Here is a 15,966-nt window from a genome sequence, read left to right on the forward strand (position 1 = left end):
GTACCTTTGTATTTATTTTTTTGCATGCGTCAAATGCATAGTTTAAAAAAATGAGTCACCCCCATAAATTGTCAGAAGATACAAGCAGTATTGTCTATACATAGTGAAGTTGCTACTGGTAGCTTTGTGCATGAAAGAAATGAAGTCCGACTGGTTTCCCCAGCATTCCTCTGAATTTTACTGTTGCTAAAGCCGAAGGCCTACGTCCTGCACTGCTGGCCCTGAGCGAAAGCAACAGTAAATTCAACAGGTAGACCATTCGATTCCAGTGAGAATAACCGATTTATGCTAAATACAGAAGGTGTTCTCATGACATCAAGTTGAAAACTTTTTCAGTTGAACTGGTTTTAGTCTGGTTTTATTGGCGGGTCTGAGCATGCCTGGTTCAAGGTGTGGTGGAGCAATGGTAAATTTTGGACATGTTTGGCATAGGTGCCGTCATGATTATCAGAAAATTTGTATTGATATGGTTTCAATTTGGACAACTGCGTACCGCACATAACCAAGTTATGTTGTAAGAAAATATTACATGCACGGCTTTTTGAGATGGCGCACGAAAGTGATTTGTTTTCAGCTCATAAGTCAGTCATACTTTGTACAAATATGAATCCATCCTCACTGAAAAGCATCATTGATAGGGATGTTAAAATAGTCTTACATGTAAAATGGAGATAAATATGAGGTACATTTGTGGCATTGCACATTTAAAAAAGACAGTACTTAAGCAGATTGAACATACAATCAAAGATTTAGTTCATAGCAGCCCCAAAAGAGTCAAGACTCTATTGACCAGTATAGAATGGACAAGGCCAACAGATGTGTAGGTGAAAAACTTGTAGGGCACTTCAATCTCTCTCCTTCCCTTAGCACTTTTGTCGCATTGTGGTATTTTGTACAGAGAATATAACACCCCCAAACTCACCATCTTCGCTATCTGTCGAGTTCCCACTAATAGCACCACCCCCACCAGGGAACGGGCCGTGCCCATCACCACTGCTTCAGCGGTTAGTGCAGGTATGGGTACAGGTAGCTCCCCTTGTGGCTCCAAAGTCTGCCCGAGCTGCTCACTGACCCAGTATCCAACGGAGCATCCGGCCCCCACTCCTAGAATGGTGGTGGTATCCCCCCGTGTGGTGCTGTAGTGGTCCAGCCTGGGGTATGTGTAACTCAGGAAAAGGGGCAGTACCAATCCCACAACAGGGGACATGGGACTGGTGAGCTGAAAGGAGTCAAATGTCTCCCAATACGGGTAGGTGAGGACTATCAGGACAGCCGAGATCAAAACACCACATATCACATCCTGGACACAATATAAAAAGGAGAAGACAAAAATATTGATAAATAGCCTTCTGATTACTAATAGGGTACGACTGAAAAGGCAATAATGCTTTTAATTTGCCTTAATAGGAAAATCAATCATGCCCCGTTACCAAGGACATGATTAATTTGCCTATTAAGGACACTTTTTTTCTTATGAAGGAGCCTGTGTGTCATTCTATGTATTAACTGTCCCCCTATTTCCCTTCCCCATGTCTGCACAATTACTCAAACGCAATTTGTTTGACTCAGGTTCATCATCAAGTATCATTTCAGTGAGCTTCAAAACTTACTTGTGCACTTACACAGCACATTTCCTACATTAAAAAGCAACGTGCCTTACATAAGCTGGAAGAATACACAATATATACACAGAATATGAAAGATGCATTGAATACACAAATGCAACGCATGGGCTATATAGGAACAGAATGTGAATATGAGCTCCGGTGAGGGTAGCATGTGTGCGTGTATAGGAGAGTGTGCTGATGGGTAGTGTTTGGGCTGAGGCAGCCGCTGATGAAAAGGTGTGATTAAATCCTATGAGAAGTCTTGATAACTATGGCACTGAACAGGATGTTATCCTAACGTGATAATCCCGGAATGAGAGGTTTTATGTAAAGCGCATGTTATATTACAGGCGGGGGGGGGGGGGGGCTGGTTTAAAGCCTCAGCCAGACGTGAGTATGAATAATGGATCCTGCGCTGGGATTGAATGTTTTATACAGCTGTGTGTGTGTGTGTGTGTGTGTGTGTGTGTGTGTGTGTGTGTGTGTGTGTGTGTGTGTGTGTGTGTATAGACGCTAGCTCACCAGAACTGAGTGCATGCCCGTATATAGACGACTCAGGCACACCAGAGAAGAAAGCAACACCGCAATCAGGAGACCCACCTCAAACTGGAACTGAGAAGGACAAACAGGGAACCGAATATGAACAAATTGCAGAAAGCTTGTATTGTGTGTTCACTGTGGACATACCCTGTGCAACAGACAAACACCAGCACACGGTTATGAGCTGATAATGTGGTGAAAGATAAAATCTGTGAGGGAAGCAGGGTGCATTATCAAAGCCTACGTGTCGGTGCCCCGTGATAAAATTCCTAACATTCTTCCGTAGACGTTGGGGACGCATTTTGTCTTCCACTTCCACCTCTTTACCCCTGTCAACCCCCCTCATCCTCCTCTTTTTCCCTCTTTTTTAAAAATCAAACTGTCCATTCATCAGCGTCTCAACGGACACAAATCTTCTCTTTGCTCACTGTCCGTCCTGCCTGGGTGATGTATGGCCCATCATCAAGTCATCATTCCTTTATTTCTCTGCTGTTTCTCTTGCTTCCCTCCCCTCACACTCCTTTACCTATGGTAGCTAGTTTTGCGTCCCCCCCCCCCATTTCAATAACAGTGAGAAGAGAGGCCTTGTGTATTCATTCACACACCCCCCCATTGCCCCCTCCTTCCCTCTTTTTCCTGTGTCTTTTCCTGTCTTTTGCAGCTGGAGGCCTATTCACTGGCAGTTCATGAAGAAGGGGAGGGGGCTGAATGGGCACAAAGGATGCCAAGGACAGGAGGGGGTTGAACTGTGATTGACTGTCGTGACCTCCGACCTGCTCCGGGAACCTAGAAAGTCGCCCTGAGGCCCGGGGGCCCATTTGGGACCTCTGCTACAGCCCACCACTCATCTATATAGCTATGCCTGCCCTTTCAGAGGGAGCCTTGAGGAATTTATGCCTTTGCTGTAAGTGGGCAATATTGTCAAGCTGATCTCTCTAAACTTATTGCAAGGATATGCAAAGACACAACAACTATGTGACCCAGAAAACTTGGCTCAGCAAGTGGCTCCTGGTTCAGCAATTGGTACATGTTGTATAGCAAGGTTACTCTGAACATTGAGTTAAACCCAGTTTGTGATTGAGCAACAGACTGAGACTCATTGATTTGTTGAGAGGTAGAGGAATAAAGAGAGAGGGAGAAAGGTGGCGATGTAGATTGACAGTCATTGACTCAGTTGAGTCTATTAAAAGACCAAATGGCAGCTGGGTGGGTTGTGACTGATGCTGACTGTCGACTCCACCCCTCCCTGTCTATTGTCCAACAGCTCCGTCAGGACTGTAACAGACAGGCGGGCCACACCTCTCATCCCGCTTGGCCACCAATAAACAAACTCCCCCCGGAGACTCTGGGTTCTTCTGCACCTTGCATTCTGTATCTGCACTTCAAAACTTGGGCAGAGGAAACTTCATTTGGCTGTTGGTGCTTCCATAATTTGTGAAGCCCCTCACTGATCAGCAAGAATCTACAAGAAATTTTTACTATGGCTTGACTTTCACTTAGCCCAGGAGACAAAAGTCTTGGCTTTACATTCCTATTGAAGCAGATGTAAACATACATCCAACAAATCAGCAGTGCTTCTTATATGTCCCCCCCGCAACTGACCCATTGCAGTAGTCACTTGACAGCATGTGTGATGCGACTGGGGATGATGCCCACCTGCAGCCTGGAGGTGGCACTGAGCAGGAGGGAGAAAGAGATGGCAACAGCGGCCATGGCATGGGTGGAGGGAAGGCCGTACTCCACATCAACACGTGTCTCCAGCTTCACCACCGGGGGCGACAGAGGACGAGGCAGCTTGAGCAGATCCTTCATCACCTGGCCTACATACATCACCAGCTGACAGAGGAAAGAGATTCGACCGTAAAGAACTTCATATATAAAGTACATTCATGTGTATACAGGAGATACTTAGAAATGCTGAGATACCAAAAATGTTGTAGTTGTAATATCCCCCCCCTTTTTTTCCTCCCCAATTGTATCCTGCCAATTACTCACTCTTCTGAGCCGTCTCAGTCACTGCTCCACCCCCTCTGCCGATCCAGGGAGGACTGCAGACTACCACATGCCTCCTCCGATACACGTGGAGCCGCCAGCCGCTTCTTTTCACCTGACAGTGAGGAGTTTCGCCAGGGTGACGTAGCGAGTGACAGGATCACGTGACAGGATCACACTATTCTCCCCAGTTCCCCCTCCCCCCTGAACAGGCAGATGCCCCGACCGACCAGAGGAAGCGCTAGTGCAGCGACCAGGACACATACCCACATCCAGCTTCCCACCCGCAGACACGCCCAATTGTGTCTGTAGGGACGCCCAACCAAGCCGGAGGTCATACGGGGACTCGGAACCAGGATCCCCATGTTGGTAGGCAACAGAATAGACCGCCATGCTACCCGGACGCCCGTAGTTGTAGCGTTCTTAAAATAACTGTGTCACAACCAAACAACTGTTTCTTGTGAAATGGGTTTTATGTTTTAGAGGCCAAGAAGCTGATCAGTTGAAATAGACAGTATCAGAACACGGCTTCAAATCACTCATCATCCTAACGGGCTTGACAGCCTTAACATCAGTCGAATCAAACAAGAAAAAAAAAAGGTCATATGGATACAACGTTTATTGACAGATGTGGAAATTGCAGGAAAACGGAGACGGACCATTTCTCTCATTGACTACACGAACATGTGCGTCATTTATTCTTCCGTACAAAATCACAATGCGAGCAACATGGCGCTGCTCCAACAATCCTCATCCTCCTTCCGCCCTGTCAACCCGGAAATCCTTTCTTAAAGGATCCGTGTCTACCTAACAGAGAATGTCAACCAATTACAGTGAATTGTGCCCATATAGTCCACTAAATACATCTCCCACAGAATTCACCATAATAATAATAATTTTTAAAAAAGTCCAAGTGGAGGGGGGCGGATGGCCGAACCGCAACAGCTTTGCCGAACAGGTGCAGAGGTCGGGGTGCCTACAGAAGGGGCCTTAAGGACCCTGTGGCAGTTGGGGGTAGGGCGGGTGGCGGAGGAACCTTGAGAGCCTTGTTTGGGGGTGGGGGCAGGGTAGGAGGGTGCCACCGCCGTGGGGGCTGGACAAGTCCGACAGGTCAGTCCAAGTCCAGGTGAGCCAGTTTGAGATGATCTACTGCAATGCACTCTGGCTTGTTGCCGACTTCCACAAAGTGCTTGTTTCCGATCCCCAGGACGTGGAACGGCCCATTGTAGGGAGACTACAGGGGTCCACGGTTGGTGTCGTGGCGGATTAAGACGTATTCTGCCGACTGCAGACTTGCAGGGATGCGAGACTGTGGGAGGCCATGTTGTGAAGTGGGGACTGGTGTGAAAGCTCTGGTGTTATCCAGGAGCGTGGTCCGTTGATGGGGTGCAGACCAGGGAGCTGTGGTGTTGGGGACGAAATCCCCAGGGACCCGCAGCGGCTGTCCGTAAACCAGTTCAACAGATGAGGGCTGGAGGTCCTCCTTAGAGACAGTCCTGAGGTCCAGCATGATCCACGGGAGTCTGTCGACCCAGCTGCTGTCCTTGAGGCTGGCCGAAAGACCGGCCTTCACAGAGAGATGAAACCGCTCACATAACCGACTGGCCTGCGGGTGGTATGCGGTGGTGCAGTGGAGCTTCACCCTTATGCTCTCTGCGACTGCGTTCCAGAGCTCAGACACAAACTGAGCCCCGGCCGAGGAGAGGTCAGATGGGGTGCCAAATTGGGCAACCCAGGTCCCATTGAACACCCGGGCTACGTTGGTGGATGTCGTTGATGACAGTGGGACGGCTTCTGGCCATCGAGTGGTCCCGTCCACCATGGTGAGGAGGTAAATAAAACCATGGGAGAGGAGCAGGGGACCCACTAGGTCCACGTTTACGTGGTCAAACCTCCTTTCGGGCACCGGGAACTGTGCCGGGGGGGCTCTGGTGTGGCGGTGCACTTTAGAGCGCTGACACTCCATGCAGGTGTCAGCCCAGCCTCTTACATCTTTTTTGAGCCCGTGCTAGACGAACTTGGCTGCCACTAGTCTTTGAGACGGCTTTTTGTCAGGGTGGGAGAGGGCATGGACAGTGTCGAAAGCACGCCGCCGTCAGGCAGTGGGAATGATGGGCTGGGGCTGACCCGTGGAGATGTCACACAGGAGCGTGGTGCCAGTGTCAACTGCCATGTGGGCATAGTCAAGACCCAAGTGCATGGCCCCCGCAATGCCCCGGGAGAGGCAGTCGGCGACAAGATTGGTTTTGCCAGCAACATGCTCTATGTCCGTGGTGAACTCTGAGATGTAGGAGAACCATTGTTGCTGGTGGGTGGACCACTGCTCAGCCACCTTGGCCAAGGCGAATGTCAGTGGTTTGTGGTCCACAAACGCCATGAAGTGGCAGGCCTCCAGCAGGGAATGGAAGTGTTGAACGGCAAGGTATAGAGCAAGGCGCTCCCAATCAAAGGCGCTATACTTCCGTTCGCTGGGGCATAACTGTCAGCTGAAGAAAGCGAGTGGCTGCCAAGTGCTGTCAACCACTGCTCGTGCACCGCCCCAACTGCGTAGTCCAAAGCATCTATAGTAATGGCGATCGGAGCCTTGGGTGACGGGTGCACCAGCATTGTTACATCAACAAGAGCAGTCTTAGTGTCCACAAGTGCCCTGTCTCTCCCCGCAGACCACTACACAGTGTGTTTGGTGGCCTTGCCTTTCAGGGCCTCATACAGGGTTCGCATGAGTTGAGCAGCTCGGGGGATAAAGCGGTGGTAAAAGTTCACCATGCCGAGGAACTCCTGTAGAGACTTGACTGTGAGCAGTCGCGGTAAGTTCATGATGGTGTCCACCTTTGACAGGAGGGGTACCACCCCGTCTTTGGTGACTCGGTGTCCGAGGAAGACGATGGTTGTCAGCCCAAACTGGCACTTGGCTGGATTGACCATCAGCTCGTGCTGGCTGAGCCGCTCGAAGAGAGTCCAGAAGTGGGACAGGTGTTCCGCTTTTGGTGCTGGCGACGAGGATGTCGTCTAGATAGACAAAAACATAAGGCAGGTCCCGTCCCGTAGCACCGAATCCATGAGGCGCTGGAATGTCTGTGCGGCGTTCTTGAGGCCGAACGGCATGTGCAGCAACTCGAACAGTCCAAATAGGGTGATCACTGCTGTTTTGAGCACATCCAGTGAGGGGATGGGCACCTGATGGTATCCACCGATAAGGTCCACTTTGGAAACAATTACTTTTCCAGCCAGGTGGGCGGAAAAATCCTGGATGTGTGGGACTGGGTAGCAGTCCTGTGTTGTCGTATTGTTGAGTCGGCAGTAATCACAGCACAGGTGCCACCCACCGCCAGGCTTCAGGACGATGTGGAGAGGTGAGGCCCGCATGCCGTTGGAGTGGCGAATGATGCCGAGACGTTTCATATTCTTGAACTCCTCCCTGGCGGCAGTGAGCTTGGCCGGGTCGAGGCGTTGAGCCCGAGCATAGACTGGTGGGCCAGTGGTGGCAATGTGGTGCTCCACTCCATGCTTGGAGGTGGAAGACAAGAAGGTGGGCTGCGTGGGGACCAGGAACTCAGTGAGAAGCCGGAGAAAAATTGACTGCGGCAGACAGCATGCTAGACGGTCCAATGGAGTTCGCTCCGCTGAGAGTACACATGTATGAGCAGAAAGTGACAGCGTCGATCAAGCGGCGGTTTTTGACGTCCACCAGCAGCCCATAGGCACATAGGAAATCTGCACCGAGGAGGGGGGACGGCCACTTTTGCCTTGACAAAGTCCCAATCGAACTGCTGTCCTCCGAAACACAGCTCCACTTACCTAGTGCCATAACTGCGGATGGGGCTGCCGTTAGTGGCTTCCATTGGGGGGGGGGGGCATATCCACAGGACAGGATGTCTGCTCTCGATGCAGACGGGACAGTCCTCTGCGCGCCTGTGTCGCACAGAAACCACCGTCCAGAAATGGTATCTTGAATGAACAGCAGCCTGCCAGTTCGGCCGATGCACATGGCCACTACTGAGTGCTGGCCCCGGCGTTCCCTGCTGCGTTGAAACTGTACGGAGATCGGCACTGCTTGGGTCAAAACTTTGCGTGATAAAAACACAGACCGTGGTCCTGCCGCCGTCGAGGAACTGCTGCTACGGCAGCGACTATTGTGTCTCCAGGCAGTGGTGAACAAGTTTGTGCGGAAAAAAACGTGGCCGCGCAGTGCTGTTGACCAGCCAGGAAAAACTTACCAGCCTCCTCGGCCAGAGCATGACAGTCAGTGATGGCGGTGTTGGCTAAAGCAGCCTGTACCTGAGACGGTAGCTGTCGCAGAAACAGCTGGATGAAGAGGAAGCCGGGCTTGTGCTCTCCCAGGAGATCCAGCATCCTGTCCATAAGTTCAGACGGCTTACTGTCACCGAGACCTTGTAGAGAGACAAGCCGGCTGGCCCGCTCAGCATCAGAAAGTTCAAAAGTCTCAACAGGTGAGCCTTGAGTGACTCGTATTTATCCTGCTGCGGAGGATCTTTGAGGAAGCTCACCGCTCTGGTTGCCGCTGAACTGCCAAGAGCCGACACCACATAACAGTATTTTGTGGCGTCCGCCGGGGTTTCCCGCAATGCGAACTGCGCTTCTGTCTGGGCAAACCAAGCCGAGGCTGACGACTCCCAGAACTCTGGCAGCTTGAGAGAAACCGCATTAGTCATCATGTTCATACAGAGTTGTCTCTGGAAATGTCCAGCAGACAAACGTCGAGGTCACCAATGTAGACATTGCAGGAAAGTAGAGACGGACAAGTTCTCTCACGCATGTCTATTCTTCCGTACAAAACCACAACGCGAGCAACATGGCACTGCTCCAACGATCAGGTCCTCGTCCTCGCTCCACCCTGTCAACCCGGAAACCCTTTCTGAAAGGGCCTGTGTCTACCTAACGCAGCACGTCAACCAGTCTGTGAATGCTCTCATTCATCCAGGTCATGGTTATCCAAGGGAATTGAATCGAGTGCAACTGGACTTGGTATACATCCGTGAAGACTAGCTTGGTCTAGTCAGAAAGGCATGAACTGATGAAGCCTCTTGGATGAGAGGCGAAACGTCTTCACGGATATATACCAAGTCCAGTTGCACTCGATTCAACTCCTTTGGATAGCACGTCAACCAGTTATGGTGAACTGTGCCCATAGAGTCTGCCACACAGAAGCGTTTAATCCCTCATCTAAGTGACTTCGTCAGTCTCAACTGACTTCCTTATAAACAACACAGTGCCATAACGACCGAGACCAACGATCAGTTTCACATTCAAAGAGGCGTGACCATTAACTAGAGCTAACAACAAAAAGGTGCTGCAAATGTGATTTATCCCTTTGGTCTTCCTTGCGTGGTTCCTCTGACCACAGCAGCAAGGAAGAGGTGGAAGAATGAAGAACGAGCAGAACTGCAACATGGAATCCCGATTAGCCTACGCTCTATAAAGAAATAGAAAAAAAACTAGAACACACGTAAATATGTAATCATCACGAAACAGAGCGGAGACCCACCCGTGTAAAAAAGAGCTGAGAAGGGCAATCATACAGTAACACTGTTAGCAAGTAAAATGGGAATCAAATGACAAACGGTGTGCTGACACAGTGTCTTCAGCTGGTGGCGAGACAAAGGACTCTTGACACAATGACACAATCAACACAAGGGCTGTGTGTGTGTGTGTGTATGGCCTGGCAAATGCGCCGTCTATTCTGTACCATGAGATCCCGAGTGACGCTCCGAGGAGCAGTTCCCTCCAGCCAGAGGTTTATTTAAGGCTCTGCCTTGTATATTTAATGAATGGCTGTCTTAGCAAGGAGCGGGGAGGGAGAAGAAAGAGAGGAAGAAGAGACTAATGTGTGTATTTAATAGCGGGGGGGGGGGCTGAAGACAGCGGTTGCCATTACCATCTCCACCAACACAGTAATCAGAAAGTGGTTGTTACCATGGCGAAGAAGAGATGTAAAAGTAGATTTGACACCGACCTGGTGTCAAAGCAGTGGGCAGAGAACGAGAGATTGTATCCGAGACTGGCAGAGGGGGAGGGAGAGACTGGAAATAAACCGAGTACGGAAACAGCAGATAGACGGCAAGCTGCATCAGTAAATAAACAAGGGAAAGGAACGAGACAAAACAAACTCTCCCCTTCAGACGATGATCTTAACACACACGCACATCCGTGCACAGCTCCAGCCACAGCTCCACCCACACATGCACGACACTCGGAACCGTGCACGGCCCCGGATAGATGGCGATTCAAAATCACGATGCACTTGCGAATTGAGTTTATCCAATCGCCGTGAACGTGCATTTGTACAGGACAATGTTCACATTATCCAGCATACATTCATGCCTTTGATAAGCAGTGAGGCTGCACATCATTTCAAATGCTTGCATAATGCTACCCTCCTCCCCTCCCCCCAACTCTATAACCAAGAACATCGTCTTTAGCCCAGCCACCGCGCCAGCCTTTGAAGTGACCCACATAAAAATAGCAATCAAACAGAATGACCCAGGCCCAGGGTGGCCACACGAGGACAGGAGTTAAAGATGGGCCAGTTCTGCACACACAGAGACGATGGCTGCACTGGCGTATGCACGTGTTTGGCCCTGAATACGCGTATTATTGATCGAACCCGGAGTGGCTTTGGACTTTGGTCTGTCAACATGTATTGTCAGAGTCAGTGGGAGGGAGGAACGTCATGCTGTGTGTTGTGTTGTGAAAGTAAACCAACATGAAACATCGAGTTATCCTTTATCCATTGTGCATTTGTTTATTTACGACTGTGTTGCCATTCTAGCCAAATATACCTTAGAGGAGGGTTGTTACATGTGGTATCAGGGGATAAACATGTGCCATCATGAGACATCGCATGGGGAAATCTTCTAAGCACCCCCCCCCGTCTCGTGTTTCCCTTGGCCTGCGTTTCTACAGGAAGTAATAGTGTTGAACTCTGACTCTTGCCAGCATTAGTTTTCCCTGCTGTATGCAGGAGTGTTTCTATAGGTTGACTGTGTCTTTAAAGGCCAGGAGGCTAATCAGGCAAGACTTCTGTCTTGCTGAAAACTAAAAACACTGAAACTCTTCTCTCCTCAGAGAGACAACCTCCTTTGACTTCTGTAGCAAGGTATTCTCTCCAATATATTTGTATACAATATATTCTAACACACGACAGTGTGTGTGTGTTGTGTGGAGTTGGAGTGAGGGTTTGTTCCTCAGTTCATTGTTAACATGCAGACAGTCGTTTTATTCCATGGTGACTTGATAGTTGTTATCACAGAAAAGTTTGACAGCAGCAAGCAGACACACTATTAGGCAACTTCTCAGCAGTGCATGAACTAAAAAAGATATATGCTCAACATCAACACCATCAGCAACTAGCTCTGAAAATATCACCCCCAAACATTTTACGAGGCCTCTGTGTGAATGCTCACTATGAAGTATTACACGGCACACGGACCATTGCATCACATCCTGTGTGTCGGAAAATAAAATTGAAGAATGTGCAGTAATTCAGCATGCAACTTTGCCAGAGTGTGAAAGAACGATTCAGAGGTTCAGTCCAGTGTGCACGGTGCTAGCCACAATGCTGCTCTTTCTCCAAGACTGCCTCTTGGCTACAATTATGCAACAATTGACATTCGCCTTGATGAGCCAACAGAGTGCTTTGCTACTTTAGTTTCAATGCGGAGATGCATTTAACAGCCACTGACATGCAAAAGATCTTTCAAGTGTTTTGCTAATGATCCCCCCCCCCCCATTGTTTTCACTGAAGCCCTGTCCTATAGCTCCAACAGGCAAGACTGTTTCTCTTCTGCTTAGCAGGTGGGCTGTATAATATAGCCAATATTATGCCAATAAAAGCTGCAATAAACAAACCCTGTATGACTTTCGCAACAGCATAGCTAAACTGAGCACAAAATTCTGCAGTAATCAATATACCCTGTATAGATGCCTGATGTCTTAGCTCATCATGTAATTTCAGTTTTTATATTATGTCACAGAAAGCCTTTTTAATATATTATTTGCCTGAAACGATTGTCGGTTAAACCTCTAATGTAATTCATAGCCATATGGTTAGTGACGGTCATTGTTTCCCAAGTCACCCTGCAAGTTAAGCATAAGTGGGGAGCACAGTCAAGGACACTAGTGTGCAAATTGTACATGTGTGCACATGCAAAAAAAACAAAAACTGCTTAAGTGATACTTAAGTGATGTTTGAGGGCCTTTCTGTGCATATACATACACATGGCACATGTAGATCTGTGCGTTATCCGTGCCTTGTGTGTACATCTGGATTGCTATGCTTTCCCTCCTGTGTATGTGTGAACGCACGGCCATGCATGCATGCGTTTCGCCTCATGAACCCGGGACAACGCCACAGAGAACAATGGGTATGGGGGGGGGGGCTTTTAGATGTAAAAGCACGCTGTACCCCGAGGGGCCCGATGACCAAACGGTTGGTCCAGAGAGCGAAAGCTCAGAGCAATGACGAGGCCAATAAAACACACACCCACAGCAGGGAAACTAGGGAGGGAACAAAGAGGAAAAAGGGCTAATGTCTAACTAGAGGGAGGGGAATTGACTGTGCTCTGTAGTGCCTATTTGCATGTTTGAGAGCGAGAGAGAGACAGACTTGTGTGTATTGGTGTGGTTGAAAGGAGCACTGTCTGAGTGCACAACTGTCTGGTGCAGTCCCAAGGTTCAAAGCAGAAAATTGGCATCTCCTCCCTTGGGGGCCAACAGTTGGTTCAGGCCCAGGGCACCCACCATGTGTTCAAGGTGAGAGCACAGAGGGCCTGCACACTGCCGGTCACACTTTTTTCCCCCCCTGTGGTAATTATTGTGTATGGGTCTACAGGTGTCTCTAGACACATGAAATGCTATTTTTTCCCCACATATGTATTTAACACATTCCAGGAACTTGCAGTAAAAAAAAAGAAAAAAAAAGCCTGGTTTCTGTAACACGGGTTTTCCTGAGAAAAATTCCGTGACATCTTCTAGGAAGAGATCCTGGGTAGTCCTCCTTACTGATTAACGCATGTCCTTATGAGCGGCCTCTCACCGTGTCAGGGGCGGCTGTCAGACGAGCCCCATTGGCCCCCTCTGCTCCAAGCCTGGGGATACGGACTTGGCGGTGTCAAAGGCAGGTCATCGAAGCACAGTAAGGATTGAATGAGGTTAAAAGGTGAAGTGAGGAAGAGAGAATAAAGTTGGCATTGTGAGGCAGACGGACATAAAACTGACAACTGACACAAACTAGAAGGTCAGCAACCAAACATTGTGGCACGCACACACACACACAGCTGTGACTTACAGTCCACATGTTGACGAGGCGTCTGCAGAGGAAGGGGTCCAGGTTCCAGTGGACGCAGGGCAAACAGGTGATGTAGAAAACTTCATGACCGAGGCCAGCTGAGAGCAGGAAGAGGAAGTACAGCAGCCAGTTCCTGACCTCATATTGATGCCTTCCACAGCTCTGCAGGGGGAGGAAAAAGTGTTTTCAACCTCCCCCTTTTTTTCATGGTGTTAATGGCCTTCTGATTCCCTGGTGTTCTGCACTGAATTCTAATCTGATTAAATTGGGATTTAAAATGCAAACAGAGTCAGTGAAGACTGAACTGTTCAGCCCTAATGCACAGTACCATCTAGCACCTCACCCCCCAACGATGAAGCATGGCAGCATCACTCTGTAAGGAGCTGTTTTTGTGACCTATGACAGGGATTACTGAAAGAAGTAAATCAACTACAGGAGAAATCTCGAGGAGAACCTGCATGGGGTGTCAAGAGACCGTCACCTGTACAATAACCCCAAACACAGAGCTAAATAAACACTGGAATGGCTTCAATTCATGGGAGGCGAAAGTCGTTGAATGACTCAGCCAATGACCAAACTTTGAATCCCATTTCAAACCTGTGGAGCGACTTGAAGAATAGCTGCATGTGCAATGATGGCGTGTCTCTCGCTCTCTGATTTGACTAAAGATGGGAAAATCTGCATGGGGGGAGGGGAAATGGGTGGAAAATCTTAAATTCCAAATATGCCAACCTGACACGGACTTACCAAAGACCGACTGAAAAGGTTCCCCAGAGTTTAAAAAGGTTTTCCCACAAAAGGCACATTACCGGACGCTTTCTGCCTGCCATGCAAACTAACACAATTTCACTTCCTTTTTTTTATTCAAGCGACCAAAGAAGCACAGAGCAAAATTCTAGAAGCTCAGCTGGAATAATCTTTTCTGATCTTGATAACCTTTTGTAGGTCATGTCATTTACAACACCTTACAACGCTTTTTGGCTTGCTAAATGTTCAAACTGGTCTCTTTGAATGATGGAAGAACAATGAAGTATAAATGTTCTCATTAACATCGTAGAACGACTGAACGGAGTTGCATCTCATGAAGGTTTGAACTCTCATAGCCACTTGACATTTTTGGATTTACAGTGTGTTGATACAATACAGGCATATTCATACTGTAAGCAATGGGTGGACAGCTTAGCCTTTGTAGGGCTTTAGGTGGATAAACATTATATATTTACAGGACGGGGGTCACCCCCCCCCCAGGGGTCATTCCCCCCCAAGAAGTGGACCTTTTTTTATCCAAGCGCAGGATACCATATGCACGCTGGCCTTGTCCCCACCATGTCTACAAATTGGGCCTACTTTTAGTAAACTAAATTTTAGTGGAAGCATGACCAAATAACGGATATTTCACGCTTTGCAAACGTCACAACATGGTTTTGACTACACTTCAGTTGGAGTTTTTTTGGGGATTAGTCCGGGGACCCACCCAAACTACCCCCCTCCTCCTCTCCTCTCCCTTCCCACCCCTGCACAACCGCCCATGTATTCATGCATGTATTCACCGAGTTAAACGATACACAATGGCTTATTGAAATAGCCCCGATTATAATAAGAAAGCTTTGCTGCAGAGTCCGACTCAACCTCACTGATGCACACCGTCACCTGCTTGCAGGCAGTACCCCGCCGGTCTAACGTGACCTTTGGTTAAAATAAACGGGTTGCAAAGTCACAACAGGGGTGGAAACGGAGAGATTGACAAGAATGGAAATAAACAATAGAAGTTGCAATCGTGTGACCGATCTGAGTGCCGAGACAGACGGCTTGACAGACGAGAAAATCCAGTCGGAGGACGAGTCTCACAATCTATTTAAAACACACCAAACAAACCTTGCCACGACTTCCACGCTCGGCGCATCCATTTCGCTTGTACTTGTAGTTGGAGTTGTTGTCCTGACGTCTCTGCTTCAGCCCTCCATTTGATTTGTCGCCAGGGGTCAAACCGCGCGCCTCTCCGTTCTGCGCAGCCTCGGTAAGTAAGACAAGTCCACATCGTCTCTGAAACCGGGCCACAAGCTCCGAATCGTGTAGATAGGACAAAATCTCTAACATGTCAAATCAACCCAAACCGAGGTAAGCGACGGGTTAACGCGCACTTGGGGGAAAACAACCGAATAATAAAAAGTGATAAAGTGCCCGGGACTCATTTAAGGTGCAGGCGGAGACAATTACATGCAGGTGTAATAGGACAGGTGTGTGTAAGGGGGCGGAGCCAAACGGGGCAGGGCAGAGACTATAAAGTAGAACCGCTGTTAAATTGGGTTATCTTTAGGGAGCGGTCACAGACTGTTCCTCTTGTTCGCTGTTGTTAAATGGGGTGGGACACTGGAAAGAAACGACGTTGCAATGATATGTACTGTGATAATAAAGAAAATAACTGGTGAAATTATGTAATTTCACCAGATCAACGCAGCTTTTAACGTCCTCAGCGCCCTTTGTGGATAATTTATCACTCTAGCTATGATAAAGGTGATT

The 15,966-nt window shown here is 48.7% G+C and overlaps 1 protein-coding gene across 1 annotated transcript; it reads right to left on the bottom strand.

The window, feature by feature from the left end:
• Nucleotides 1-15,584, bottom strand: sgpp2 (sphingosine-1-phosphate phosphatase 2). Its single transcript, XM_056282987.1, has 5 exons — nt 15,322-15,584; nt 13,447-13,608; nt 3,804-3,983; nt 2,130-2,219; nt 1-1,300 (listed from the first exon to the last, which is right to left on the bottom strand). Exons 1-5 carry the CDS (start codon nt 15,541-15,543, stop codon nt 755-757), a joined length of 1,200 nt encoding a protein of 399 aa, XP_056138962.1. The 5' UTR covers nt 15,544-15,584; the 3' UTR covers nt 1-754.
• Between the last annotated feature and the right edge of the window lie 382 nt (nt 15,585-15,966).

Source organism: Lampris incognitus, chromosome 7 (assembly GCF_029633865.1).
Source record: "Lampris incognitus isolate fLamInc1 chromosome 7, fLamInc1.hap2, whole genome shotgun sequence".
Taxonomy (NCBI): domain Eukaryota; kingdom Metazoa; phylum Chordata; class Actinopteri; order Lampriformes; family Lampridae; genus Lampris; species Lampris incognitus.